Source organism: Anolis carolinensis, unplaced genomic scaffold (assembly GCF_035594765.1).
Source record: "Anolis carolinensis isolate JA03-04 unplaced genomic scaffold, rAnoCar3.1.pri scaffold_10, whole genome shotgun sequence".
In the NCBI taxonomy this organism is placed as follows: domain Eukaryota; kingdom Metazoa; phylum Chordata; class Lepidosauria; order Squamata; family Dactyloidae; genus Anolis; species Anolis carolinensis.
Window position 1 is genome coordinate 8,305,548 of NW_026943821.1, and position 27,492 is coordinate 8,333,039.

General features: G+C 43.3%; 1 protein-coding gene across 4 annotated transcripts in view; it reads right to left on the bottom strand.

Moving 5' to 3' along the window:
• The window catches only part of slc8a2 (solute carrier family 8 member A2), a 179,981-nt gene that overhangs the window by 86,647 nt on the left and 65,842 nt on the right, over window positions 1–27,492 (bottom strand). For all 4 annotated transcript variants that reach the window (XM_062962401.1, XM_062962400.1, XM_062962398.1 and 1 more), the window contains exon 2: window positions 24,135–25,974. In XM_062962401.1, coding sequence (XP_062818471.1) covers window positions 24,135–25,945 — 1,811 coding nt within the window. In that variant the 5' untranslated portion in view covers window positions 25,946–25,974. The remainder of the gene's footprint in view (window positions 1–24,134; window positions 25,975–27,492) is intronic.

Below are 27,492 nucleotides of genomic sequence, written 5' to 3' on the forward strand. Positions count from 1 at the left end.
ACGAGACGGACAAAGCCGTGCCCGGCAGAAGAGGCCAAAATAAAAAATGTTACTGCCCTGATATAAATCCAGGAAGTGTGCATACACATCTTTGATACTGGGTCCCATTTGACTCTCTGTCTAAAAAAGCCACACCTTGAGAAGGATATCACGTCTAGGCTGGACTATTGCAACGCCCTGTATGTTGGGCTTCCGATGTCCATGACCCGAAAGCTCTGTATTGTTCAGAATGCGGCAACCAGGCTACTCACAAGAACACCCATGAAATGCCATATAACACCAGTGCTGCAGCATCTGCATTGGCTTCCAACTGATTACCGTGGTCTATATAAGATGCTAGTTCTGACCTTTAAAATTCTTTACGGCCAGGGCCCATCGTACCTTAGGGACCGTCTCTCCTTCTCCCATCATCAGAGGTCGCAACGACCATCCCAACGAGACTTACTTTATGTCCTAGAGAAGTGCACTTGGAAAGGACCAGGCGCAGAGCTTTTTCTATTTCTGCCCCTGCCTTATGGAATGCCTTGCCGCCCTATATGAGAGCCATGTGTGAGTTAGGGCCTTTTACCCTAGCACTCAAGAACTGGCTCTTTACTAGAGCTTTTAATCTATGTTAATTTTATTAATATTTGTATGTATATATTTTTATCCTTTACAATTTTATCTTGTAAATTGCCTAGAGCATCGTGGATGGAGGGCGATTAATAAGTAATTAAATGATGATGATGATGATATCAACAAGTCGGAGGAAAACAAGGACTGTATAATACGGAGCACAAAATATACAAAGGAGTTGAGCACTTTGGTGAAGAGAAGATTGGAGCATGAATGCCCTCTTAAATGCTTCCAAAGTAAAGGTAAAGGTTTCCTCTGACGTTAAGTCCAGTCATGTCTGACTCTGGGGGTTGGTGCTCATCTCCATTTCTAAACCGAAGAGCCGGCGCTGTCCATAGACACCTCCAAGGTCATGTGGCCGGCATGAGTGCATGGAGCACCGTTACCTTCCCACCAGAGCGGTACCTATTGATCTACTCACATTGGCATGTTTTCGAACTGCTAGGTTGGCAGGAGCTGGAGCTAACAGCGGGCACTCATTCTGCTCCCGGGATTTGAACCTGGAACCTTTTGGTCCACAAGTTCAGCAACTCAGTGCTTTAACACACTGTGCCACCAGGGGCCCCTCACCAAACTACAACTCCCAAAATTCCATAGAGTGGAGCCATGGCAGTTAAAGTGGTGTCAAACTAAGTTAATTGTACAGTTAACCATTAATTAATTATTTAATAATTAAGTTAATTGTTTATAAAGCTGTTGTCCTCCCGACCACTTCGCCACGGGAGGCTCCAATGCTTCCAAAGGCAGGCACAAAGAGGAGACAAGTTTGTTCTTTGCTACCCAAAGGACCTAATGGTTTTAAGTTATAAGAGGGTAAATTTCAACTAAACATAGGAAGGAACTTCTTCACGTGAGAACAGTTTGGCAATGGAACCAATTGCCTAGAGAGCACTGAGGTTTGTTTCTCTGGACATCTTGGAAAAGATGCAAGACAGCTACCCAATGGGGATGCTCTAGGCCACATGTGTCAAATGCAAGGCCCGTGGACCGAATACACATCATTTTATGTGGCCCATGAGACTTTCAATGCCAGGGCAGCTCAGTAACATTTATACAGTCTTGCAATTACAAATGGCCATTTGGAGGTGTCTGGCAGTTGAGTTTTCATGAGTTTGAAGGTCACACTGCATATACAGTACAGTCTCACTTATCCAAGACTCACTTATCCAAGGTTCTGGATTAACCAAGGCATTTTTGTAGTCAATGTTTTCAATATATCATGATATTTTGGTGCTAAATTCGTAAATACAGTAATTGCAACATAACATTACTGCGCATTGAACTACTTTTTCTGTCAAATTTGTTGTATAACATGATGTTTTGGTGTTATTTGTAAAATCATAACCTAATTTGATGTTTAATAGGCCTTTCCTTAATCCCTCCTTATTATCCAAGATATTCGCTTATCCAAGGTTCTGCCGGCCCATTTAGCTTAGATAAGTGAGACTCTACTGTACATATTTTCATATTTATTTTGTGTATAGAAGATAGATAGATAGATAGATAGATAGATAGATAGATAGATAGATAGATAGATAGATAGATAGATGGATGCCTGCCACCTTAGTCTCCAGGAGAATATGATAGATTATTGATAGATAGATAGATAGATAGATAGATAGATAGATAGATAGATAGATAGATATCACTTATCCAAGGTTCTGCCGGCCCATTTAGCTTGGATAAGTGAGACTCTACTATATATATGATCTCCTCAGGTTATGGGCATTCCTTTGGTCTGCATATGTGGAGTGTTAGATCTCTCCATTGTTTGGTTGGAGTCCCAGAGTGAACACAAGACTGTAAAAAAGCCCTGCATGGATCATCCCTGCTGTTCTTTTGGTTTCTGAACAGCGGCCACCAACAAGTTGCTTCCGGAAGGACCGCGAGCCAACAGCAAGCCATGTTTTCCGCTGCTGTTATGTTTCCATTTTCTTTCCAACAATTTCTAAAAGCAGGAAAGCTCCCCTCTCTTTAAAGCTTCGAAAGAGCTGAAGGAGGGAGGAGAAGGAGGTCAGGCCGCCGTCGCTTTCATCTCTCCAAGGAGGAAATTCAAGAACGCTGCCGGGAGAATTAGATCATAAAACATAAATATGGAGGCAGCAGGTAAAGGAGAGCAGATGGGAAACAGCACAGCAAGAGACCCAGAGGCACCAAAGGAAGCGATTCTTTGTTCCCCATCACCTCCAAGATAAACACAATTTGTGCCGTTTCTCACCTCTGGAAGAAATCCCCCTCGAGGGCAGCCTGCAGAAGTTGGTGCCCTCGATCATTAGATGTTTTCAGATCTGCTGTTTCTTCCAACTATAGTTTAGAGAGTAGGAAAAGGAAGCAGTAGTTGTTGTTAACTGCCATCAAGTCAGCTTTGACATAGGACAACCTTCTACGTCAGGACTGTGGCTTCCTTGGTTGAGTCTCTCCTCCTGTACCATGATATTCCTCTTTTCCACATTCGATATTCTGACTTTTGCAGATTTCATTATTCATGGATTTGATTAACAATGCTCTCTCTAGAAATGCCTAGATCTTCTCATCATCAATTTCTTCCAATCATGATGGAGGACCTGGAGATTTCTAGAGGGTACACCTTAGTGCCCATCTGCACTGCCATACAATGCCATTGAACTGCATGATATGGCAGTGTAGACTCATATAATGCAGTTCAATGCAGTTATGGTAAACTGCATTATGAAACTGCACTACATGGCAGCATAGATGGGGCCTACATCTTCCAGTACGATTCAAGTTCAGCTTCCAGTGGACATTGACCCAGAGTTAAACTAGAATAACAACAACAACAACAACAACAACAGCAACAACATATTTTATATTCCGCTCTATCTCCCCAAGATAGCAGATTACAGCTATACATATGGCAAACATTCAGTGCAGTTATACAATTGACAGAGACAGACAGCACCTAAACAGAGGCAAGGCTTCCCCCTTTTCATCTTCAGCATTCGGCTGTGCTCATCACAGCCATGGGGAGGTGCTGTTGTTTCATTTTCCATGCTGAGGAGCCTGTGGCCCTTGGATGCCTTTCCTGGTAGGATTTCTGCTGGCATGTTTTTCAGGGCGCCTTTTACCTCCCCACCAAGTGGTGCCTCTTTATCTAATCACATTGTTGTTTTCGAACTGCTAGGTGAGCAGAACCTGGGCTGATGGTAGGAGCTCATCCTGACCTGGGTTTGAACTGCCAACCTTCTGGTCGGCAGGATCTTCTATATCTGGTGGTTTAACCCATTGTTCTAGCCCGGCCCTTGGAAGACCCAGAAAGTTCCAGTAATTCTTTCAAGTTTTAAAAAAAAAAACCTCTACAATTTCCTTATTTGTGTTTTTTCATGTTCATGGGGGTCATATGCCCCATAGCTCAAGTGAATGTGGAGGACCTACTGTATTATCTTTTCTAATTATTCATTTCTCACAATATGTCCAGAGTGTGATAGCCTCAGTTTAGTCATCTTCTAGGGTAGTGGTTCTCAGCCTGGGGCCCCCAGACATTTTTGGCCTTCAACTCACAGAAACTCTAACAGCTGGCAAACTGGCTGGGATTTCTGGGAGTTGTAGGCCAAAAACATCTGGGGACCCCAGGTTAAGAACCACTGTGCTAGGGAGTTCAGGCTTGATTTGCTCTAGTCTTTTTAAAGACATCTTATTTTAAATGAATCTATTCTTTTGAAGACAGCTTTCTGCATTGCCCAGCTTTCACAAGAATATATAGAAATTAGAATTTCACGGACAACCTTTACTTAAGGATGCAACGAGAAGTAATATTACTATCCTGTTCTGCTTTAACATCATGAATATTGGCTCTAGCTCTGGGCAACACAATTCAAGAAATAGACCAACAAACTGGAACATGTTCTGGGTTGAACCAAGCCTGGCCAAGGGGCATGCTGGCTGCAAGTGAACAAAATTTTCAGTCCAAAGTAAAGGTCATTTCTTAAGATCCAGCACCAGGTGATAAGCCAGAGAAGACTAGAAATGATGCAGGTGTAATTGGCCCTTATGTTGGCAGTATCGCTGTAGTTTTGGTGTGCTTTCAAGTCAATTATTACTAGTAGTAACTCAAAGGAGAATCAATGTGCTGTCGAAGGCTTTCACAGAGTTGTTGTGTGTTTTCCGGGCTCTATAACCATGTTCCAGAAGAATTCTCTCCTGATGTTTCACCCACATCTATGGCAGGCATCCTCAGAGATTGTGAGGAATATGATATACCTCACAACCTCTGAGGATGCCCGCCATAGATGTGGGTGAAACGTCAGGAAAGAATATTTCTGGAACATGACCATACAGCCCGGAAAACACACGAGGACCCTCAAAGGAGAATCAATTGTGGGATATGCCTAGCAAGATCTATTCAGAGGAGGCTCGCCATTGTCATTCTCTGACGCTGAGAAGATGTGACTCAGTCGGGTCACTCAGTGGGTTTCAATACCTGAGCAGGGATTTGAACTCTGAACTCTGATTTCCCATCATCTAGTGCTAGATGTCACTACCTCAGGCAGGTTCTCCTCACTCTGTATGGATCCATCATTATTGACACACCTGAGTCCACCTTGCTTTCAGAAAGGGCCACCCAACCTTACTTTCCTGTTGTTTTCATCCACTTCTTTTAATGCTTCCAGCAGCTTAAATTCAGCAGTTTTATAATCCCATCCCATGTTTTCATCCTGGTCCTGCCATACACTGTCTGTAGGGATGGGGAGTAAACAGATAATTTCTTCCCTTTATCCTCGGGGCTTACGGGGATTAAGCTGTTCTTGGCACCATCATTACAATTGTTGTTAATTTGGGGGGAGAAAAGGTGGACGAGCAGTAGAAGGGAGTCAGCAATCCAGGCAAAACAACTGGCTTTGTAAGGATGGGAATAGACAACTATAGCAGAAGCCAACCAGTACATTCCTCTTGCCTTGCAATCACAGACCATGGAGTTGGAAGGGACTGCGAGGGCAATATGCTACTCGGGTCTCTGTTTGAAGACCTCCAAAAAAGGAAAATTCACCACCTTTCAAAGTAGTCCATTCCATGGGCAAAGACCTTCTTCAAGTTTAGGTGGAATCTATTTTCTTTGTATTTGAACCCATTAATCCAGGTCCTATCGGACTCAGCAGCAGAAAACAAGCTTGTTACATCTCTCAAGTGAAAGCCCATCACATATATAAAAATTGTTATCATGCAATCTTCTCAGTCATCTCGTCTTCAGCCTAAGCATACCACGTTCTCTAAGTCATATATACACATAATAAAAGTGAAAATGTGTATGTGTGTATATGGTTGGGGTGTCGACTTACACAGACAAACTCTGGCCTCCACAAACAGTTATAGAAATGCTGGACCATTCCAACAACTATCATGTCAGACTACACAGAGAAGCCATTGAAATCCACAAGCATGTGGACAACTTCAACAGAAAGGAAGAAACCATGAAAATGAACAAAATCTGGCTACCAGTATTACAAAACTCTAAAATCAAAACAGTGGATGGGAACCAACACTCTGAGGGCACAGCTAATGACTGAACAAAGGATGCCCCCAGGCAAGAGACAAAAACCTTTCCAATGCTAATTAGGGTGATTAACTGAAACATTAATGCTGGCTTCCCAGTGACAAAGGACTCTTGCCACACCCTGGACTCTACACAGATATATATTCTTTCCTTTCCTTACTTAGTTTATCCATACCTCACAACCTCTAAGGATGCCTGCCATAGATGTGGGCGAAACGTCAAGAGAGAATACTTCTGGAACATGGCCACACAACCCGAAAGACATACAACAACCCTGTGATCCCGGCCATGAAAGCCTTCGACAATACAGTTATAGCTCCCACTACTTGGGAGACAGCAATGGCCTTCCCTCCAGTGACACTGCAGGTTCTAGCAAGTGCCATGAACATGTCCAAGAGCCCTGTCAAATGTCCTCCACAAACAACATCCTGCCCACCACCAGTGTGAAGGCTTTCAAATGGGGACCATTTCATCCCAGATTTTGTTTTCCTCCTCCACAGACATCCCAGTGTTCCTTACTCTCTCCATTGGTATGGAATTTGCATGATCCCACCCACTGCCTCTCCCATAACCCTTTCCTATTCTTTTCTATGGCACACAGCAAACAGAGGAATCGATCAGCATACTAGAGAGGTTTGGGGAGAATTCACCATGATTTATAGGAGTTGTAGGTACAGGGATTTATAGTTCACCTGCAATCAATGAACACACTGAACTCCACCAAAGATGGAATTGGACCAAACATGACACACAGAACCCCCGTGACCAACAAAAAATACTCGTGTTCTTTGGAGGGATTTATAAGAGTTGTAGTTCACCTACATCCAGAGAGCACTGTGAACTCAAACACCAATGGATCTGAACCAAACTTGGCACACATACGTGATATGCTGCTATTTACTTACTGGAGGGAATTGGGGGGAACTGACCTTCCTTTCTGGGAGTTGTAGTTCACCAACAATCAGAGAAATTGTGACCTCCACCAATGATGGTCCGGGACCAAACTTGGCACACAGAACCCCCATGACCAACTCCACCTACTGGAGCGGTTTGAGGGAACTGACTCATCATAGTGGGAATTGTAGTTTATTCTACAGCCAGAGAGCACACTGAACCCCACCCATGATGCAGCCAGAGCAAACTTGCCCATTATAACTAACTTTAAGTACTGAAGGAGTTTCTCGGGGTTAACCTGGCATGATGTGAGTTGTAGTTCCCTCACAACCTTATGCATTTTGTACAATTAAAACACTGACTTTTTCAAATAACCCGGGCAATGCCAGGTACCCGAGCTAGTTCCTCATAATTTCCAGACTTTTGCTCATCTTCTTTGGACATGTTCTAGCTTGCCATTATTCTTCTTGAATGGTGGTATCCAGAAGTAGGATTCCACAAGTCATAATATCACTTTTAAAATGGGGTTGGACTGCAAATCCCAGGACCTCAGTCAACATAAGTGGTAGTACAGTAGAGTCTCACTTATCCAACATAAACGGGCCGGCAGAATGTTGATTAAGTGAATATGTTGGATAATAAGGAGCCATTAAGGAAAAGCCTATTAAACATCAAATTAGGTTATGATTTTACAAATTAAGCACCAAAACATCACGTTATACAACAAATTTGACAGAAAAAGTAGTTCAATACACAGTAATGCTATGTAGTAATTACTGTATTTACGAATTTAGCACCAAAATATCATGATATATTGAAAACATTGACTACAAAAATGCGTTGGATAATCCAGAACGTTGGATAAGCGAGGCTTGGATAAGTGAGACTCTACTGTAATTAACACTGGGAAATGTTAAAAAAAAAGACCAATAAATGAGTCCCGGGACGAATAAAATTCCTAGAAGCATGATGACTAAACTCACGACGAGAAGATATGAACTCAATAAAAAGATGATGAAGCTTGGCAAGGTGAAAGGCAGTAGTAGTAGTGGAAGATAGTATTATAATTGGATGGAATCAATCAAGGAAGCAACATCCCCAAGTTTGCAAGACCTCTGCTGGGCTGACTTGGAAGCCTCTCACTCATGAAGTCACCATCAATCAACGTTGGCGAGACAGCATTGAGCAACAGCAACCTCCAACCACAGAATCGCAACCAACATTGACAACACTCCATTATTAATAACAGCAACAAGAAGAAAATGATAGCTCCAGCCATCCTCAATAGACACTTAGCCTCATGTTTAATCAAGGTCTGGCTCAATGGCAGCGTTGGCACCGAGTGCTGCTGAGAGTTTGGCAGAGAAAGCGGGATGGGGAGAGCGCAGCTGCCCTGCAGAGAAGAGCATTTGGTTTCCCTCCACAAGGCAGAGAGAGGGCAAGTCAATTGGGAATGAGAAGGGACCCTTTGCCGGCAACGGATCCAGATAATCAGCCACAACGGAGGGGGGAAAGACACCTGGTCTGAATTGGACGGGAAACAGTGGCACTAATGTGGCTTCCTCCAATTAGAATTTGTAAACTAATAAAGGATATAGCAAACATGGGCAAACTTCGGCCCTCCAAGTGTTTTGTGTTGGGAAATCATCCTGGACTACTCAAGTCTAGATGTAATTAGATAGATGATAGAGTTAGGTTGAGGGAATCCTTTCCCTGTTTCCAAAGCATGCCTAGACAGGCTTTACTGTGTTTCACTCTATCCTGTTTACGTCACATCCTTTTTGCTTTGAAGTTAGTAGAAATGTGAATCTTTAGGGACACTAACTTCCCATTGATCAGAATGTCTTTTATGGCCCCAATAAACTGGACCATGAGATCAGAACCATTGTGGTTCTCTCTTCTCCCTTTGTTCTTCAAGCTAACAAGAAGCATCCTGCCATCTCTCCTGGCAAGATGTAACTATGTAGATGTTTGTTATTTTTCCTTTCTTATTTTTCCTTAGAAACCAGTCTAGAGTAGTCTAGACAGCTCCCAAGCCTTTTTATCTACAATGGAGTTCTTTTTACCTGAATAAATACTTTTTGAACTTTTATTGAGACTCTGCAGTCCATTGCAATCCTAAAGGCTTCTCTTGCTTGCCCAGTGTAAGTAACTGTTGCATTTGAAAGCTTTGCTTTTGCTATTCTGCTGATTTTGGTGGAATCTCCCACCCAGAGAGGGTTAAATTGAGTCTAACCGCTCAGAGATTACCACAACATTTTGAACTTCAACTCCCACAATTCCTAACAGCCTCAGGCCCTTTCCGAAGTTTCCCCATGCCTGGGATATAGGATGTACTGATATGGGATGTGTGATACCTGGCTTGAAAACAGTCCATGTGAAAGGGATCCAGGAGTCTTAGCAGACACAAACTGAACATGAGTCAATAGCTAAGAAAGCCAATATGATTCTGGACTGCATCGATAGGGTATAGTGTCAAGATTGAGGGAATTCACAATCCCACTATGTCGTGCTTTGGTAAGACCTCATCTGGAATACTGTGCCCAATTCTGGGCACCGCAATTCAAGAAGGATATTGACAAGCGGGAAGGTGTCCAGAAATTATTGAAGGTTTGGAAGTCAAGCCCTATGAGGATTAACTTAGGAAACTGGTTATGTTTAGCTTGGAGAAAAAAAGGAAGAGAGGGGACATGACAACCATGTTCAAATATAGGGAAGGATGTCACGTTGAGGAAGGGGCAAGCTTGATTTCTGCTGCTCTGAAGACTAGGACACAATGAGCAATGAATTCAAACTGTCAGAAAAGAGATTCTACCCAAACATTAGGAAACACTTCCTAATTTTCATGGTTTTCTCCTTTCTGTTGAAATGGTCCACATGCTTGAAAATGAACAAAATCTGGCTATTAGTATTTAAAAACTCTAAAATCTTGACAGTAAATAAAGAACGACACTCAGAAGACAGAATAATTCCAGACAAGAAACAATCAGGTCCAGCTAACACCTCCCAACAAAGGATTCCCCCAGGCAGGATGCAGCCAGGCTTTGAAGCATCAAGGCCATTCAATGCTAATCAAGGTGGCCAATTGCAACATTCACACTTGCCTCCAACAGACAATTTATTTATTTATTTATTTATTAACAGCATTTATATTCCGCCCTTCTCACCCCGAAGGGGACTCAGGGCGGATCACATTACACATATAGGCAAACATTCAATGCCTTTTAACATAGAACAAAGACAAACAAACATAGGCTCCGAGCGGGCCTCGAACTCATGACCTCCTGGTCAGAGTGATTCATTGCAGTGATTCATTGCAGCTGCTCTCCAGCCTGCGCCACAGCCCGAGACAAGAGTTCTTTCTCCCGCCCTGGACATTCCACAGATATATAAACTCTACTTGCCTAGTTTCCAACAGACCTCACTACCTTGAGAATGCCTGCCATAGATGTGGGTAAAACGTCGGGAGAGAATGCTTCTGGAACATGGCCATACAGCCCGGAAAACTCACAGCAATTCAGTAATATGGTCTCTTTGGGAATCTCTAGGTTCTCCAGTGTAACTCCATGGCTAACGTCCATTGTTAGAAAGCCACAGAACTGTGCTGATGGAACTAGAGAGAAAATCCTACATTTATGGCACCTCACCTAATCATTGTCTTTCATTTAGTTATATTTTGTGTTGCTACTACCTTGGGACAGGGACCAAGTCTTTGGTCGACAACGACGCATAATTGATACAGGTCTGACATTTGGGATCCTACTGGCAAGCATGTTGATTTGAGAGAGAAATTCCTTCCGAAGTTCTTCCTCGGCCTCAGTCTAAGTGGTGGCACACCTTCCTTCTCTGAGCATCGATGCGCAGAGCACAGGGTCACTGAGCACATCATGCGCCTTGACAAAGCCCTCCTCCTCCTCTTTAGCACCGTTCCCACATTTCCCGTGCCCACGCTCATATCAGACTTGCAATGACAACCTGCCAGGAGTCCTGCCACCACCAATCACCGCAGTGACAGCTGGCGTCAGTTTGGCACAGGCTACCTTCATGTATAATATATATTGTTTTGCAATTGTTTAGGGTTGTGAGAAGAAAACCTGTCCTCCTTGAAATTTACAACCGAGCTACTCCGCTACACAACACGCCACCTGTGCCATCAAATTCCAAACTCAGAATCCATATCAGGAGGAAAAACACCAATTTGCCTCCCTGGCTGGCATCCTCGGTTCGTTTCTCTTGTTGCCTTGAAAGTGGTGACAGCCCTTAGCAACTCCTACAATTTTATCACAAGCAGTTGGAGTTCTGGAGTTAAAAATAAGAGAGAGTTGACGGCTCTCTCTCTTGCGGAGGGAGGCGGAGAGAGAGGTCCAGGAACACTTGCTGGGAGGGGGATAATGGAAGGTCTCCATATGCAGGTGGCACTTCCACAGGCAGCAAAAGCAAAGCGGTGAAAACCCATTTGAGACCACATGCAGTCCCGCCCCAGCACATCTCTCTCTCAATAAAGCTAAAAATAACATTTAAAAAATGGGGACCAGAAGCATGTTGTGGACTTTAAGTGGACTTACAACGTGGACTCTCATGCTTTAGGCATATCATGAGAAGACATGACTGACTAGATAAGACAGCAATGTGTTGTCGAAGGCTTTCATGGCCGGAATCACTGGGTTACTGTGGGTTTTCCAGGCTCTATGGCCATGTTCCACAATCATTCCCTCTCGACATGTTGCCCACATCTATGGCAGGCATCCTCAGAGGTTGTGAGATCTGTTAGAAACTAAGCAAGTCGGGTTTATATATCTGTGGAATGATGTCCAAGGTGGGAGAAAGAACTCTTGTCTGTTTGAGGCAAGTGTGAATGTTGCATTTGGCCAGCTTGATTAGCATTACATGTTGCAACATTTGCACCCGCCTCCAACAGACAAGAGTTCTTTCTCCCAACCTGAACATTCCACATATAAATTCCACATGTCTAGTTTCTAACAGACCTCACAACCTCTGAGGATGTCTGCCATAGATGTGAGTGAAATGTCAGGAGAGAATGCTTCTGGAAAGACTCAAAGCAACTCAGTGATTCTGGCCATGAAAGTCTTCGATAGCAAAATGTGAGTAGATAAATAGGTATGTCAAACTGCTAGGTAAACAGAAGCTTGGCTAAAGGCCAGGAGTGTTACGGGTTTGTTGAAAAACAAACTGCATGCAGTCCTGTCCAGACTTATCCAGTCTTTTGTTGTATCCACAATGAGCAAAAGAAAAAAAGCCAGAGAAATGGAAGAAAAATCAAAAATTTACTCTTAGGTAGCAGAGTCAAAAAGAAACACAATAAAACTTCCAGCAACAAAACTCACATAAATTTCCTTGCATTAAACTCATGCATCTTCATAGTAGGCTCTCAGCAAGTATTCAGTAAGTCCCCCAAAAGACATTACAAACATTTCCCAAAGTTATACCCCATTCAGGGAGTGGTTCAAGCTTGTTAGCCTTGATTGTTCTAATTCCTCAACTATGAGTTGTAATTGACCAGGTGTTTTTCCCTTAACACACACATACACAAGTAGTGATCCCACATAAACTTAGTCATATACATGCATATACAGTAATAAGGAGCTCACCCTGACCCATGTTTTGAACTGTCAGCCTTTCCATTGATAAGATTTAATGCAGCTGGTAGTTTAACCTGCTGTGCTAGCCCAGTCCTATTTCCAAGTTAAATCTGTGGTCGCAGAATCTATGAAAATACCGAAGGCTGACTGTACTATCATGGGGAGCAGTGTGGGTCAGATGGTGTCTAACGGTGTTTTCAATTCTTTTCTAAACCAGATGTAGTGTTTTACTTTGATAGATGTTTTTCTACGTCTTTTAAAAGAAAACTTTGGCTGAATCTATTTGGGGATTTAGATTCAGTGTCTTGGACAGCTCTTTCCAAACTGAACATGAGTGAACAATGTGATGTGGCAGCTTAAAAAGCTAAGTAAATTCCAGGTGGCATCAATAGATACATATTGTCTAGATCAGTGGTTCCCAAAGTGGGCGCTACCGCCCCCTGGTGGGTGCTGCAGCGATCCAGGGGGGCGGTGATGGCCACAGGTGCATTTCACCCTTACGGTTAGAAAGCATAAAAGAAAGAAGAGAAGATTTAGAAAAATTGATTTATGTATTCTGCTCATAACGCTTAATTTTTCTTTGAACAACGTACTGGACGTTGGCTCGGTTCCCGCATCCTCACTTGCATTGAGGCATGTGAAATCGTGCACTGCTACTGTTCACATTGTGCCACTGAATTAATATTAATATTAAAATTAATTTCCAGGGGACGCTGAGTAATATTTTTTTTGGAAAGGGGGTGGTAGGCCAAATAAGTTTGGGAACCACTGGTCTAGATCAAGGGAGGTGAAAGTCTCACTCATTCAGTTTTAGCTAGACTTCACCTGGAATATTATGTCCAGTTTTGGGCATCACCATTTAAGGATATTGACAAACTGAAGGTTGTGTAGAGAAGAGCAACACAAATGACCAAAGACCCAGAAGCCAAGCCCGATGAGAAGAGGTTTAGTGGGGAAAGTATGTTTAGTTTCAAAAGAGACATCAGAGCCACGTCTAAATACTTGAATGACTCTCACATGGAAGACGGAGGCAGCTCCAGAGACTAGGACACAGAGCAACGGATTCAAACTACAGGAAAACAAACTCAACTTGAACATTAGGAAGAAATTCTTGACAGCAAGAGCTGTTGGACACTGGGATATGCTGCCTCGAGGTCTCCTTCTCTGGAAATTTTGAACAGGGATTAGATGGCTATCTGTCAAGAGTGTTTTGATTGTCTTCCTGCCTGGTGGAATGGGGCTGGACTGATTGGCTCTTGAGGTCTCTTCCAAAGCTATGATTCTATAAGTCTGGAAGGAAACTATACTCCTGACATGAACAGTATGAACTGCCATTGGGTGCTGAGTCTCTTCCTTGCTTTCTGAGCGTGCCTCTTTCTATATATATAAAAGAATGATGGAATCACGGCAGCGGACAAAACAACAATACTAAACACCCCACAACCTCGAAAATTGACAGCACAACCCCTCATCCATGCCTCTAGGTTGAGACAACAAAAAGAAAAGAAAAATAAAGTCCTAATTACAGGGAGAGGAATAATTGTTTTTAGGCAATTGCTGCCAGTTATATGGCAGTGTAGACTCAAGGCCCTTCCACACAGCTATATAACCCATTTATAATCTTATATTATCTGTAGAAGCACATAAAATATTGCAAACAACACCACTCTGAAAACAAGGTAATTCCAGACAGGAAACAACCAGGGCCAGCTAACACCTCCCAACAAAAAATTCACTCAGGGAGGAAACAGCCAGGCTTTAAAGCTGCAATGCCATTACATCCTAATCATTTTCCCTAATTGCAGCATTCGTACTTGCCTCCAACAGACAAAAAAAAATTGAAAAATATTGTATATTCACAAGCTTTAGGAAATAATATCCCCTGATGGCGCAGCGTGTTAAAGCGCTGAGCTGGTGAACTTCTGGACCGAAAGGCCGCAGGTTTGAATTGGGGGAGCGGAGAGAGCCCTCACTGTTAGCCCCAGCTTCTGCCAACCCAGAAGTTCAAAAACATGCAAATGTGAGTGCATCAATAGGTACTGTTCCGGCGGGAAGGTAACGCCACTCCATGCAGTCATCCCACATGACCTTGGAGGAGTCTACGGACAACGCCGGCTCTTCGGCTTAGAAATGGAGATGAGCACCAACCCCCAGAATCATACATGACTGGGCTTAATGTCAGGGGAAAACCTTTACCCTTGACCTTAACTACCACCAATTCCTCAATACTTTATATCCCATACCACCAGACTTCGCCACAGCAACGCGTGGCCGGGCACAGCTAGTGATTCTATAAGTCTGGAAGGAAACTGTACTCCTGACATGAACAGCATGAACTGCCATTGGGTGCTGAGTCTCTTCCTTGCTTTCTGTGCGTGCCTCTTTCTTCTTATATGATGGCAAAGGTTTCATGCAGAGAAAGCAAATGATGACAGACAGACAAAATGCTTGGATCTAGAAACAGAGATGCTTTTCAGTGGCATCCACATGGCAAAAGAGAAATATATACTGCATCCTATGGTTCCTAAAGATGAGGGAATCAGTGCTGTTCCGATGGGCTATCATTCCTTATCCCCTTTTTTACGCCTCCGCACCCAAATCGTTTTGCCTCCAGGGTAAGGTCGCCCCTACCCACACTGTCTTTCTCTTATTCTCTCCCTCTCTAATCCAGAAATGACAAAAATGAGCCATTAATAAAAAAACAACCTGTCAGCACCTCGGTAATGCCAGACATTAAAAATACAGGAGACCTTTCTCCCCTTTCTTGGCTGGCCAGCTCAGGAATGAATCATGCTAGAATGGGAAGGGAAGATAAGGCAGGCAAAATAACAGTGGCTAAAAGAGGCAAAATGGAGCAATCGCTAGTGCGGTTCGGCCTGCATTCATTTCCTTTCTTCTAGGGAATGAAAGGAATACCTCGCAAGGAATGGACAGTGAGGAAAAGGTAGAAGAGGCAGAGATGGGACTGATACCAGGACAAGGCCAGTGATTCCCATTCACGCCATGAATTAAATTCCCTTCTTCTTCCTCTGTCTCTTGCACTACAACACCTGCACGTTAATTCTTTCCTCTCTCCTCCGCTTGTCAGCAACAGAACCAGATTAGGCTAATGCTGATGAACTGGAGGCTTGAAGCATCATCAAGAGTGACAAATCAATAGCAATTTATGCCTCTTTGGAGCTTGGCAGAGCAGGGAAGGCAGGCGGCAGCTGAAGTGCGGGTGGGAAGAGACAAAATGTTCCGGCAGCAGAGAAATATGCCTCCCTAGAGTCTTGCAGAGAAGACAGGAAGGTGCCGGATGGGCCTCAGGAGTCTCTAGATCAGGGGTCCTCAAACTTTTTAAGTGGAGGGCCGGTTCATGGTCCCTCAGATTGTTGAGGAGCCGAATTATCATTTGAAAAAAAAAAACCAAAACAAATTCCTATGCACACTGCACATATCTTATTTGTAGTATAAACACCGCCGCCCCCAACAACAATTATTTATTTATTTGCTACATTTATACCCCACCCTCCCTCACCCCCAAGGGGACTCAGAGTGGCTTATAAGTTGTATGTACATACAATATATTATATTATTAGTATAGTACAATATTAGCATTATATATTAATATATTGCACTATACCACTATACTGTAATATTATTAGTAATATTACAGTACATTTAATATATAAAATATACTTTATATTATTATATTATACAATACTAGTAATACACATAAAATCATAGAATCACTAGCTGTGCCCGGCCACGCGTTGCTGTGGCGAAACATGGTGGTTTGGGAAATAAAGTATTGAGGAATTGGTGGTAGTTAAGGTCAAGGGTAAAGGTTTTCCCCTGATATTAAGTCCAGTCGAGTCTGACTCTGGAGGTTGGTGCTCATCTCCATTTCTAAGCCGAAGAGCCGGCGTTGTCCGTAGACTCCTCCAAAGTCATGTGGGATGACTGCATGGAGCGGCGTTACCTTCCCGCCGGAGCAGTACCTATTGATGCACTCACATTTGTATGTTTCCGAACTTCTGGGTTGGCAGAAGCTGGGGCTAACAGTGGGGGCTCTCTCCGCTCCCCCAATTCAAACCTGTGGCCTTTCGGTCCAGAAGTTCAGCAGCTCAGCACTTTAACACGCTGCGCCATCAGGGTATATTATTTCCTAAAGGTTGTGAATATACAATATTTCTGATTGTTTTTTTTTTGTTTGTTGGAGGCAAGTATGAATGCTGCAATTAGGAAAAATGATTAGGATGTAATGGCCTTGCAGCTTTAAAGCCTGGCTGTTTCCTCCCTGAGTGAATTTATTGTTGGGAGGTGTTAGCTGGCCCTGATTGTTTCCTGTCTGGAATTCCCTTGTTTTCAGAGTGGTGTTGTTTGCGATATTTTATGTGCTTCTACTGTCTGTGGCCCTGAGAAAACAGAGGATTTTCCAGACTTTGATGATGGGAATACTTTGTTGGGAGGTGTTAGCTGGCCCTGATTGTTTCCTGTGTGGAATTCCCCTGTTTATTTACTGTCCTGGTTTTAGAGATTATATTGTTCTGCATTATTCTATCCCAGTAATTATTTCATATTAAAGAAGAATCTCACTTATCCAACATTCGCTTATACAATGTTCTGGATTATCCAACGCAGTCTGCCTTTTCAGAATCAATGTTTTTGTAGTCTGTGTTTTAAATTCATTGTGATATTTTAGTGGTAAATTTGTAAATACAGTACAGTAGAGTCTCACTTATCCAACATAAACGGGCCGGCAGAACGTTGGATAAGCGAATATGTTGGATAATGAGGAATTAAGGATAACCCTATTAAACATCAAATTAAGTTATGATTTTACAAATTAAGCACCAAAACATCATGTTAGACAACAAATTTGTCAGAAAAAGTAGTTCAGTACACAGTAATGCTATGTAGTAATTACTGTATTTATGAATTTAGCACCAAAATATCACGATATATTGAAAGCATTGACTACAAAAATGCGTTGGATAATCCAGAACGTTGGATAAGCGAGTGTTGGATAAGTGAGACTCTACTGTAAATACTACATAGCATTACTGCGCATGGAACTACTTTTTCTGTCAAATTTGTTGTATAATATGATGTTTTGGTGCTTAATTTGTATAACGATTACCTAATTTGATGTTTAATTGGCTTTTCCTGAATCCCTTCTTATTATCCAACATATTCACTTATCCTGCCGGACTGTTTACGTTGGATAAGTGAGACTCTACTGTATATTTCTAATCTTATATTATCTGCTCAGAACTGGATTATATGAGGCTCCTTCTTCACAGCTGTATAAAATGCACACTGAAGTGGATTATATGGTAGTGTGGAGTCAAGATAATTCAGTGCAAAGCAGATAATATAAGATTACAAATGGGTTATATAGCTGTGTTGAAGGGCCTTGAGTCTACACTGCCATATAATCCAGTGCAAATTAGATAATCTGTGGAAGAAGTCTAAGTGCGGCCTAAATCTGCCTGTCCCCTAACTGAAACCTGGCTGTCCCTTGGTTGCTAGGCAACGAAGTGGGCAGAGATTAGCCCTCTAAACTGGCAGCAATTGGATAAAAAAAATTATTGCTCTCCCTCTAATTAGGACTTTGTTTTTCTTTTCTTTTTGTTGTATCAACCTAGAGGCGTGGATGATGGGTTGTGTTGTCAAATTTTGAGGTTGGGGGGCCTGTACTTTTGTTGTTTTGTGAATTGCCGTGATGCCATCACTCTTTTATATATATAGATTATTATATTGTATTATTATTATTAGCCACCCTGAGTCCCCTATTGGGTGAGACGGGTGGGGTAGAAAAACTGTAATAAATAAATAAATAAGTTATTATCAATATTATATGTATACACAATATATTATATTATTACCATAGCACAATATTAGTAAATGAAAGAAAAATACAATATTTAAAAATAAAAATAGTTTTAACCAATATACTGTCAATCTTTCAGGATTTCAATGGGAAGTGTGGGCCTGCTTCTGGCCAATGAGATGCTCAAGTTAAGTAGGATTTTTATTGTTGTGTGCCTTCAAGTCATTTCATACTTTGGGCGAGTCTAAGTGTAAAGCTGAGGGCGGGGGCCAGGTAAATGACCTTGGAGGGCTGCATCCGGCACCCGGGCCTTAGTTTGTGGACCCCTGCTCTAGATGCTCACCCCAACCCTAGATCTTCAAAATGTTGCTCTCTTTTACTTCTCCTCCTCTTGTTCCATATTTGTCCATATTAATCCTCTGCCATCCCTCTTTTTCAGCTGCTTTTAAAATGTCCTGAGTTCTCTCTGCTTTGGAGCCCCCGGCGGTGCAGTGTGTTAAAGCGCTGAGCTGCTGAACTTGCTAACCGAAAGGTTGGCGGTTCGAATCCGGAGAGCAGAGTGAGCTCCCGCTATTATCCCCAGCTTCTGCCAACCTAGCAGTTCGAAAACATGCCAATGTGAGTAGATCAATAGGTACCGCTTCTGCAGGAAGGTAACAGCGCTCCATGCAGTCATGCCAGACACATGATCTAGGAGGTGTCTATGGACAATGCTGGCTCTTTGGATTATAAATGGAGATGAGCACCAACCCCCAGAGTTGGACACGTCTAGACTTAATGTCAGGGGGAAACCTTTACCTTTACCTCTCTCTCCTCCTCCAATTTTGTAGTCAGATTACTTCAGTTGCTGCAAACTGAGTTCAAAAGTGCAAAAAGCTTGCAAGCCATTAACTCTGTAGGGGAGGATAGGATAGGATAGAGTGAGTCCTTGTTCTTTTGAGGAATTTTAAGCAAAAGCAAATTGCTGCAATCTGTACTAGCTTGTGTTTTTCCCCGATAACTATTGCAATCCTGACCACATCCTATCTCTTCCCCGGCTCCTCCTCCTCCTCTTCCTCTTCTCCTCCTCCTTTCTCCCTTCTCCCCATGGACTACAATCCCCACAATCCTTTCCAGTGAGGGAATCAAGTTCAGGACCTTGGATAGTTCCATGAAAGTCTCGCCAGTCGCCATGGGTGCCTCTACTGCTGAAGAACTAGTACAGTTTGCCATCACTTCAGTAATAGTAGTAGTAGTAGTAGTAGCAGCAACTGCCATGACTCAATGCTACAAAATCATGGGAGCTGTAGTTTCACAATATCTTGAGTCTTTGCTGCCAAAGAAGGATGATGCCTCACCAAACTAATAGGTAAAGGTTTCCCCTGACGTTAAGTCCAGTCATGTCTGACTCTGGGGGTTGATGCTCATCTCCATTTCTAGGCCGAAGAGCCGGCATTGTCTGTAGACACCTCCAAGGTCATGTGGCCGGCATGACTGCATGGAGCGCCGTTACCTTCCCGCCGGAGCGGTACCTATTGATCTACTCACATTTGGATGTTTTCGAACTGCTAGGTTGGCAGGAGCTGGGGCTAACAGCGGGCGCTCATTCTGCTCCCGGGATTTGAACCTGGGACCTTTTGGTCCACAAGTTCAGCAGCTCAGTGCCTTAACACACTGTGCCACCAGGGGCCCCTCACCAAACTACAACTCCCAAAATTATGGAATGGAGTGGAGCCATGGCAGTTAAAGTGGTGTCAAACTAAGTTAATTGTACAGTTAACCATTAATTAATTAATTAATAATTAAGTTAATTGTTTATAAAGCTGTTGTCCTCCCAAACTCTATTATATGCCTGCAAAAGATGGACCATCTACAGATGTCACATTCAACCCCTGGAACGATTCCATCAGTGTTGTCTCTGAAAAATCCTGCAAATCTCTTGAGAGGACAGGTGGACAAATGTCAGTGTGCTGGAAGCAGCAAAGACCACCAGCATTGAAGCCATGCTCCTATGCCATCAACTTCGCTGGACTGGCCACGTTGTTCGAACACCCGATCATCGTCTCCGAAAGCAGTTACTCTACTCCTAACTCAAGAACGGAAAACGGAATGTTGGTGGGCAGGAAAAGAGACTAAAAGATGGGCTTAAATCTAACCTTAAAAACTGTGACATAGACACCAAGAACTGGGAAGCCCTGGCCCTTGAGCACTCTAACTGGAGGTCAGCTGTGACCAGCAGTGCTGTGGAGTTCGAAGAGGTGCGAATGGAAGGCAAAAGGGAGAAATGTGCCAAGAGGAAGGTGTATTGCACCAACCCTGACTGGGACCGCCTTCTGCCTGGAAACTGATGTCCTCACTGTGGAAGAGCATGCGGGTCAAGAATTGGGCTCCACAATCACCTACATATCCACTACCAAGACACTACACTTGGAAGGCCATCACACTCAGACAATGAGGGATCGCTTAAGTAAGTAAGTACATTTTAATATGTGTATTTATAGATGTGTGCAGATCCCAGTAAGGTGGCCTTTTGCAGTTGGCAGATCGTAATTTTGTCAATGTCTATTGTTTCCAAATGCCGGCTGAGATCTTTTGGCACAGCAGCCAATGTGCCCATCACCACCGGGACCACCTGCACTGGTTTCTGCCAGAGTCTTTGAAGTTCCATCTTGAGGTCCTGAGAGTGGCCGAGTTTTTCCTGTTGTTTTTCGTTAATGCGACTGTCACCTGGGATGGCGACATCACTGATCCAACCCTTTTTCTTTTCCACAACTGTGATGTCTGGTGTGTTGTGTTCCAGAACTTTGTCAGTCTGGATTCGGAAGTCCCACAGTATCTTTGCGTGCTCATTTTCCAGTATTTTTGCAGGTTTGTGATCCCACCAGTTTTTTGCTGCTGGGAGGTGGTACTTGAGGCATAAGTTCCAATGAATCATTTGGGCCACATAGTTGTGCCTCTGTTTGTAGTCTGTCTGTGCGATTTTCTTACAGCAGCTGAGGATATGATCAATGGTTTCATCAGTTTCCTTGCACAGTCTGCATTTTGGGTCATCAGCTGATTTTTCGATCTTGGCCTTAATTGCATTTGTTCTGATGGCTTGCTTATTATTTGTACCCATATTTCCAAAGACCCATTAGCTGAGAACCTGTATCTTATAAGACTGTGAACACCCGGGCCTCTTGGCCACATCTTTGATATCATGTTTAGTATAATGTTTAATAGTTCCAAATTTAGTACATGCCTATGTTGTTTGTTCCCATTTCCATATCTTTCTCTTTTTCCGATTCTGTTTGTTTGTTTTTATGCTCTTTTTGTGTGTAGATCATTTGCATTATATATATATATATATATATATATATATATATATATATATATATAAAAACGGGGGGAAACATATCATGCTTTTAAACAAACACACAGCTCTCAATTTCCCTTGCTTAGCCAGATGGGCTGAACTCCTAGGATTTTAAAACCACATATACACACACAAAACACTTTTTTTGGAAGCTCGCCTAGAACAAAGCTGCACAAAATTATTGCTTTAATTCGCCGAGTACCGGTCTGAAGCAAAGCGTTCCAAATGAAATTTCTTATACAGTATAATGAATAAAATTGCAGCCTTCCCCTCGACTCACTCTCCCATTCTCTTGCTCTAATAAAACTTCAATTTTTAAATTATGTGGCAGCTGGGGAGAAAGGTTTGGCTGCATCGAGGTAGGAATGGTTTCCCCTCCGTTTGCAATACATAAAGTGATCAAGAGTTCGGGTTTCTAATAAAATCAGGGCTCTTGAGCACTTTGACAGTCTGCCACCCGCTTAGCCCCGACAATTTTGCAGCAGATGAAGGAAAACGGAAACCGCAATTAAAGGCATTGGGATTGCCACCGACTCCTGCTTTCCAAATACCAGGTGTCCATTGAAAGCAGACAAAACAGAGAGCCAGCGAATATGAAAGAAATATGAAAGAAAAACTGGTTGCCTTCAAAGGGCCATTGAATCTGTGGACAGAGAATCCATGAATACAGAGGGCCAATTATATATATTTTTAATATAGTGGTCAGTGCTCTTTAGTTTATATCCAATTTGGGTCCCCAGATGTTATTGAGTGACAACTCCCATCCCCTTTGGTTACCCACCATGCAGTCCGGGGATAATGGGAATGGCAACCCAACATCACTTATGACTCTGAGGTTAAAGGACATTGTGAAGTCAGAGACCATATCCACAAGCCTTGCATCTAAATTCAATCCTCACTCTCCTGACTCAACAAAACAAACTACCACCTTCCAGATATTCCTGTATCACAACTCCCATCAGCTCTAATCATGATGTCTAATGATGAGGAATACAGGAGTTGTAGTTCAGCAATCAAGTGACATAGTGGACCGGGTTTGGCCCAGGGGCCTTGAGTTTGACACATATGATATAGCTTGACCCATACATACAGTAGAAGTCCAGTATGTCCAACATTGCAACCCAACACTGTGCCATAGAGCATCTGTCACAAAAAAAATCCTGGCAAAAATACATGTCAATTGCATCAAAGCAAGCTGAATATAAGATGAAATGATTGTAAGATGGATTCAAGGTGCCTTCTCTTTCACTGAAAATAAGACAGTGTTTTATATTAATTTTTGCTCCCAAAGATGCGCTAGGTCTTATTTTCAGGGGATGTCTTATTTTTCCATAAAGACAAATTCACATTTATGGTTGAATTTTTAAAAATGAAAATTTATTATCTATTGTACAGTAGTTGTCATCACAAAATAGCATAACCAAACTGTGAATCCTTTCAAGAATTTCTATATTATATTTTACTAGCTGTGCCCGGCCACACGTTGCTGTGGCAAAGTGGTGGTGGTATTGGTTAAAAATTGTTGTGTCATTTTTATTTGACGTTATTTGTATTTTTTAATTAATTTGATTGTAAGTTATCTTTTTATTTATTATATTTTATTATTTTGCATTATTTTTAGTTATTTTCTGTTATTATAGTATTTTATTGTATTAATCTTTTAGTATTTTTAATTATTTTTTAGTGTTTTTTATTATTTTTTATTGGGTTGCTAGGAGACCAAGTTGGAGGAGCTTAGCCTTCTAACTGGCAGCAATTGGATAAAAGCAATTATTCCTCTCCCTCTAATTAGGACTTTATTTTTCTTTTCTTTTTGTTGTATCAACCTAGAGGTGTGGATGATGGGTTGTGTTGTCAAATTTCGAGGTTGGGGGCCTGTAGTTTTGTTGTTTTGTGGGTCGCCGTGATGCCATCACTCTTTTATATATATAGATTGCTATACTGTTTTAAAATTACTGTTTTAAATTTCTGTTTGTATGTAAATTTATGTTGTTGTTGAGCTTGTCCCTGTGTAAGCTGCCCTGAGTCCCTTCTGGGAGATGGAGGTGGGATACAAGAATAATTATATTATTATTATTATTGTTATTTCTTGTTACTACCTTTATTTACATGTACAACAATCTATAGTATGTACATTTACCGATCCTGCATGCTTCCAAACAAAAACTTTACTAGGTCTTACTTTCGAGGGAGGCCTTATATTTAGCCATTCAGCAAAACCTCTACTAGGTCTTATTTTCTGGGGATGTCTTATTTTCAGGGAAACAGGGGTATATATATATTCAATGTTATGTGTAAAACAAAACCATATGGCAAGCTGTTGCATCACATCATTGATTGCAAAGGGAGGCACAGTCTACTTACACTGTTTCGTCATCCTTGAATTCCAGCTCCCCGCAGGAGTCTTCGTAGTCCACGCCTCCTCCTCGCGCAGTCCCTTCCACCGTCTGGTAAGGAACCATCACAGTCCCCCGAGCTCCTGAACTCCGGATCACCTTGACCTCCATGGTCCCCTGGCACTCGCTGACCCTCAACAGTTTATCCTGGAAGGTAAAGATGCCGGCGTGGTCATCGTCCAAAATGGTTACGGTGGCCACCAAAGGGGCCACAAGCCGGCCCTTGGGGTGGTCGGCGGAGTCCGACTCAAACATACCCTCGGCATCGCCCACCCGCAAGTTGAGCAGCCGGACAAAGAAATGCTCATCTTCCTCAAAGATATCATCATCGATGATGCCGATCTTCAGTTCCTTTTGGGTCTCACCAGGTTTGAAGATCAACGTGCCCTCGCTGTACTCGTAATCTGAACCCGCTTTGGCGGAACCATCCTCTGTCTTGTAGTCCACATAGAAGGTGTTGTAGGTATCCTCAGCCTGCTCACAGGCCACGGTTAAAGTAACTGAGCCACAATTCTCCAAGCAGTGGTACATGAATGGCTCAAAGAAGATTTTGCTGTAGTTCTCTTCCACTTCTGCCTCTGAGGGCACTTCTAGCAGGTTGGCGGACTTCTTAGAGAATTCGGAAACATGCTTCTTGAGGATGTTTCCGGCCCCGGTCATCATGCGGGTTGCCTGGATGCGGTAGAAAGCTCGGCTTTTCTGCTGGTGCAAGAGGGCGTAGTAGTTGGCCATCTCTACTAGCTGTTCCAGTTCTTTGTCTGGGTGCTTCTGTTTCAGGTCTTTGAGGATCTGGATGACCTCTTTGCGGCTCTCGTCCAACTCTTTCTCCTCTTGGGTGGTGACCGGGAGTGGGGCAACGGAAGCTGCGCTCCCATCAATAAAAATGCTCTCCCGGTGATCGTTGGCCACAAAGCCCCCGTCCATCTCTATCCCCTTGGGAAACGCACCTTCTGTCCCGATTATGATGCCACTGCGTGGGTCGGCCCTGTACCTCTTGTAGACGTACTTGTAGAAGAGCAGACGCTTGTCAGCCATCCAGGCAAATACGACACAGACTGGGAAGAAGACAAGGGTAAGTAAGGCTTCCCAGACCTGCACGATCCCAGGAGAGAAGACGGCCAAGATCAGGTACAACCAAATGTAGGCAAAGATGCTCCAGGAAGCAGTGACAAAGAAGACTCTCAGGTGCTTGATCTTGCGGACTTCCCCGTTCGGGATGACGTAGACACACACGGCAATGACCACAAACATGTTGAAGGCGGCACTGCCCACAATGGTTCCGGGACCCAACTCACCAGCTTGGAAGTTATGGCCACAAACTTCTATGACGGAGAGAAGGATCTCAGGAGCGGATGAGCCCAAGGCCATGAGAGTGAGGTTGGAGACCGTCTCGTTCCAGATCCGCACCGTGCCAATGCTAGTCTCGCCGTTGGATTTGGTGATGGTGATCTCCTTCTCCTTGGAGGTGATCACCTCAATGGAGGCCATGAAACGATCAGCAATGATGGAGACCCCCAGGAACATGTACATCATGGCCACGAAGTAGACAATTGCCCTGGCGGCCTTGTCTCCGAAGGAAGGGTTGTCTGGTTGCCAAACAGGGAGGATCACTCCTGGTAGGCATTTGGTGACCCCTTCACAGGAGTTGCTGCTGTTGGCCTCCAGCTCAGGTTTGAAGGATTCAGCCCAGGAGGCATTCTCTGTGAGGAGGACCGAAGCGACCAAGACCTTGGCAAGAGAGCAAGAGGACAGCCACCATCCCCAGCGTGATAGCAGCATCCTCCTTGGGTGGTTGAGGCCAATGGGATCTGATTGGGAAGAGAAGGAAAAGAAACATGGTAAGTGAATTAAGCAGAGAGCTGTTGTTACCTTACAATGTAGCAGAGCTGGCAATGTGATCCTTGCAAATGGGACCAATTTACAGTGGGACTGATGCAGTGCATTGATCTCAATGTATATCTCAGTGGTCCCAAGGTCCATTTACATTTTGGACGCCCATATGCATTGGTAATTTTCCCAGTGTCCTATTACACATCTTCACAATTTGCTCACAGGTTTTCTTGGGCTCTCTGCTATGTTGTTAACTAGACGTAAAGTTACGTAATGATGTAGGAGTTGGGCAGAAAGAAAGAAAGAAACATCCCATATTCTAGTTTTGAAAACCTGGCAACACTACAGTGGTCATCCACCAAAAACCACATTCCCCCTGCAAGAAGAACATGGGCAACTATTGGAACGTGGCAAGCAAAATGTGAGCCACAGGAGTAGTCGGGGGCTGCAATATTTTCCATCTGTTTTCTTTCTATTGTGCTGCTGGACAAGGACCAACAGCAGACCTGGCTGTGGTCTTTCAGGAGGTTTCTTAGCAGCCCAGTGCCTGTGGAACCTCAGAGAACAGAGTTCAAAATCCCTCAGAGCTTCAGTGCCAAACAAACTTCTCTTCCCGCCTGTGGATTTCTCTGCCATCTTGAAACATCCCGCAGCCTGCCTCCCCCACGGCTTCTTGCTCATATAGGGCCCTCCAACAGAACAGATGGACCCTACTGATAACAGCCTTGTTCCATTCAACCCACTCCTGAGTGGAAAAAAGCAAAATCAATTCCTATTTTTATGCACGATGGTACAAAACAGAAGCAAGGGGGACGTGTAATTCCATCCCAACCCATAAGAAGTTGCGCTTTCCGGCTCACGCTGGGCAGAGTGGCCTGGGTTTATGAGGCAGGCTCACTTCTAATTTACTCCATAAATTTCATCAGAGTGGAGAGAAGGAGGATGTCCAAGGGAGAGCCTCCACTTCAGGGTCAAGTGATGAGTTTTTAAGTTTCTTAACATGCTGAGATGGAGGGCAAGTGGATCAGTCAATTATCTCCAGTACGATGAGGGAGGAGAACGGGAAGGAAAGAGGCTAATGGATACCTTTCTGCAACGCACTTGGCTGGGTGCTTTCCCAGTACTAAATAAAGAAAATGTGTCCCAGGGAATCCCTTTGTGGGGATAACTCACAGACCCTCCAACTGCCCTTGTTTATTTATTTATATATTTATTTATTTACAATATTTATATTCTGCTGTTCTCACCCCGAAGGGTACTCGGGGCAGATCACAATGCACATATGCATGACAAACATTCAATGCCATTAGACATACTACATATATAGACAGACACAGAGGCAATTTCACATTCCAGCTTCTGGCTTCATGAGGGTATGCTCGATTCCGGCCACAGAGGGAGCTGCCGCTTCTCCATCCACTTGTGACACCGAGTCCTTGATGGAGTACTTCCTCATTCTTCTGCACAGTGCTGGAAGGTTTTATGGTGTCATAGAT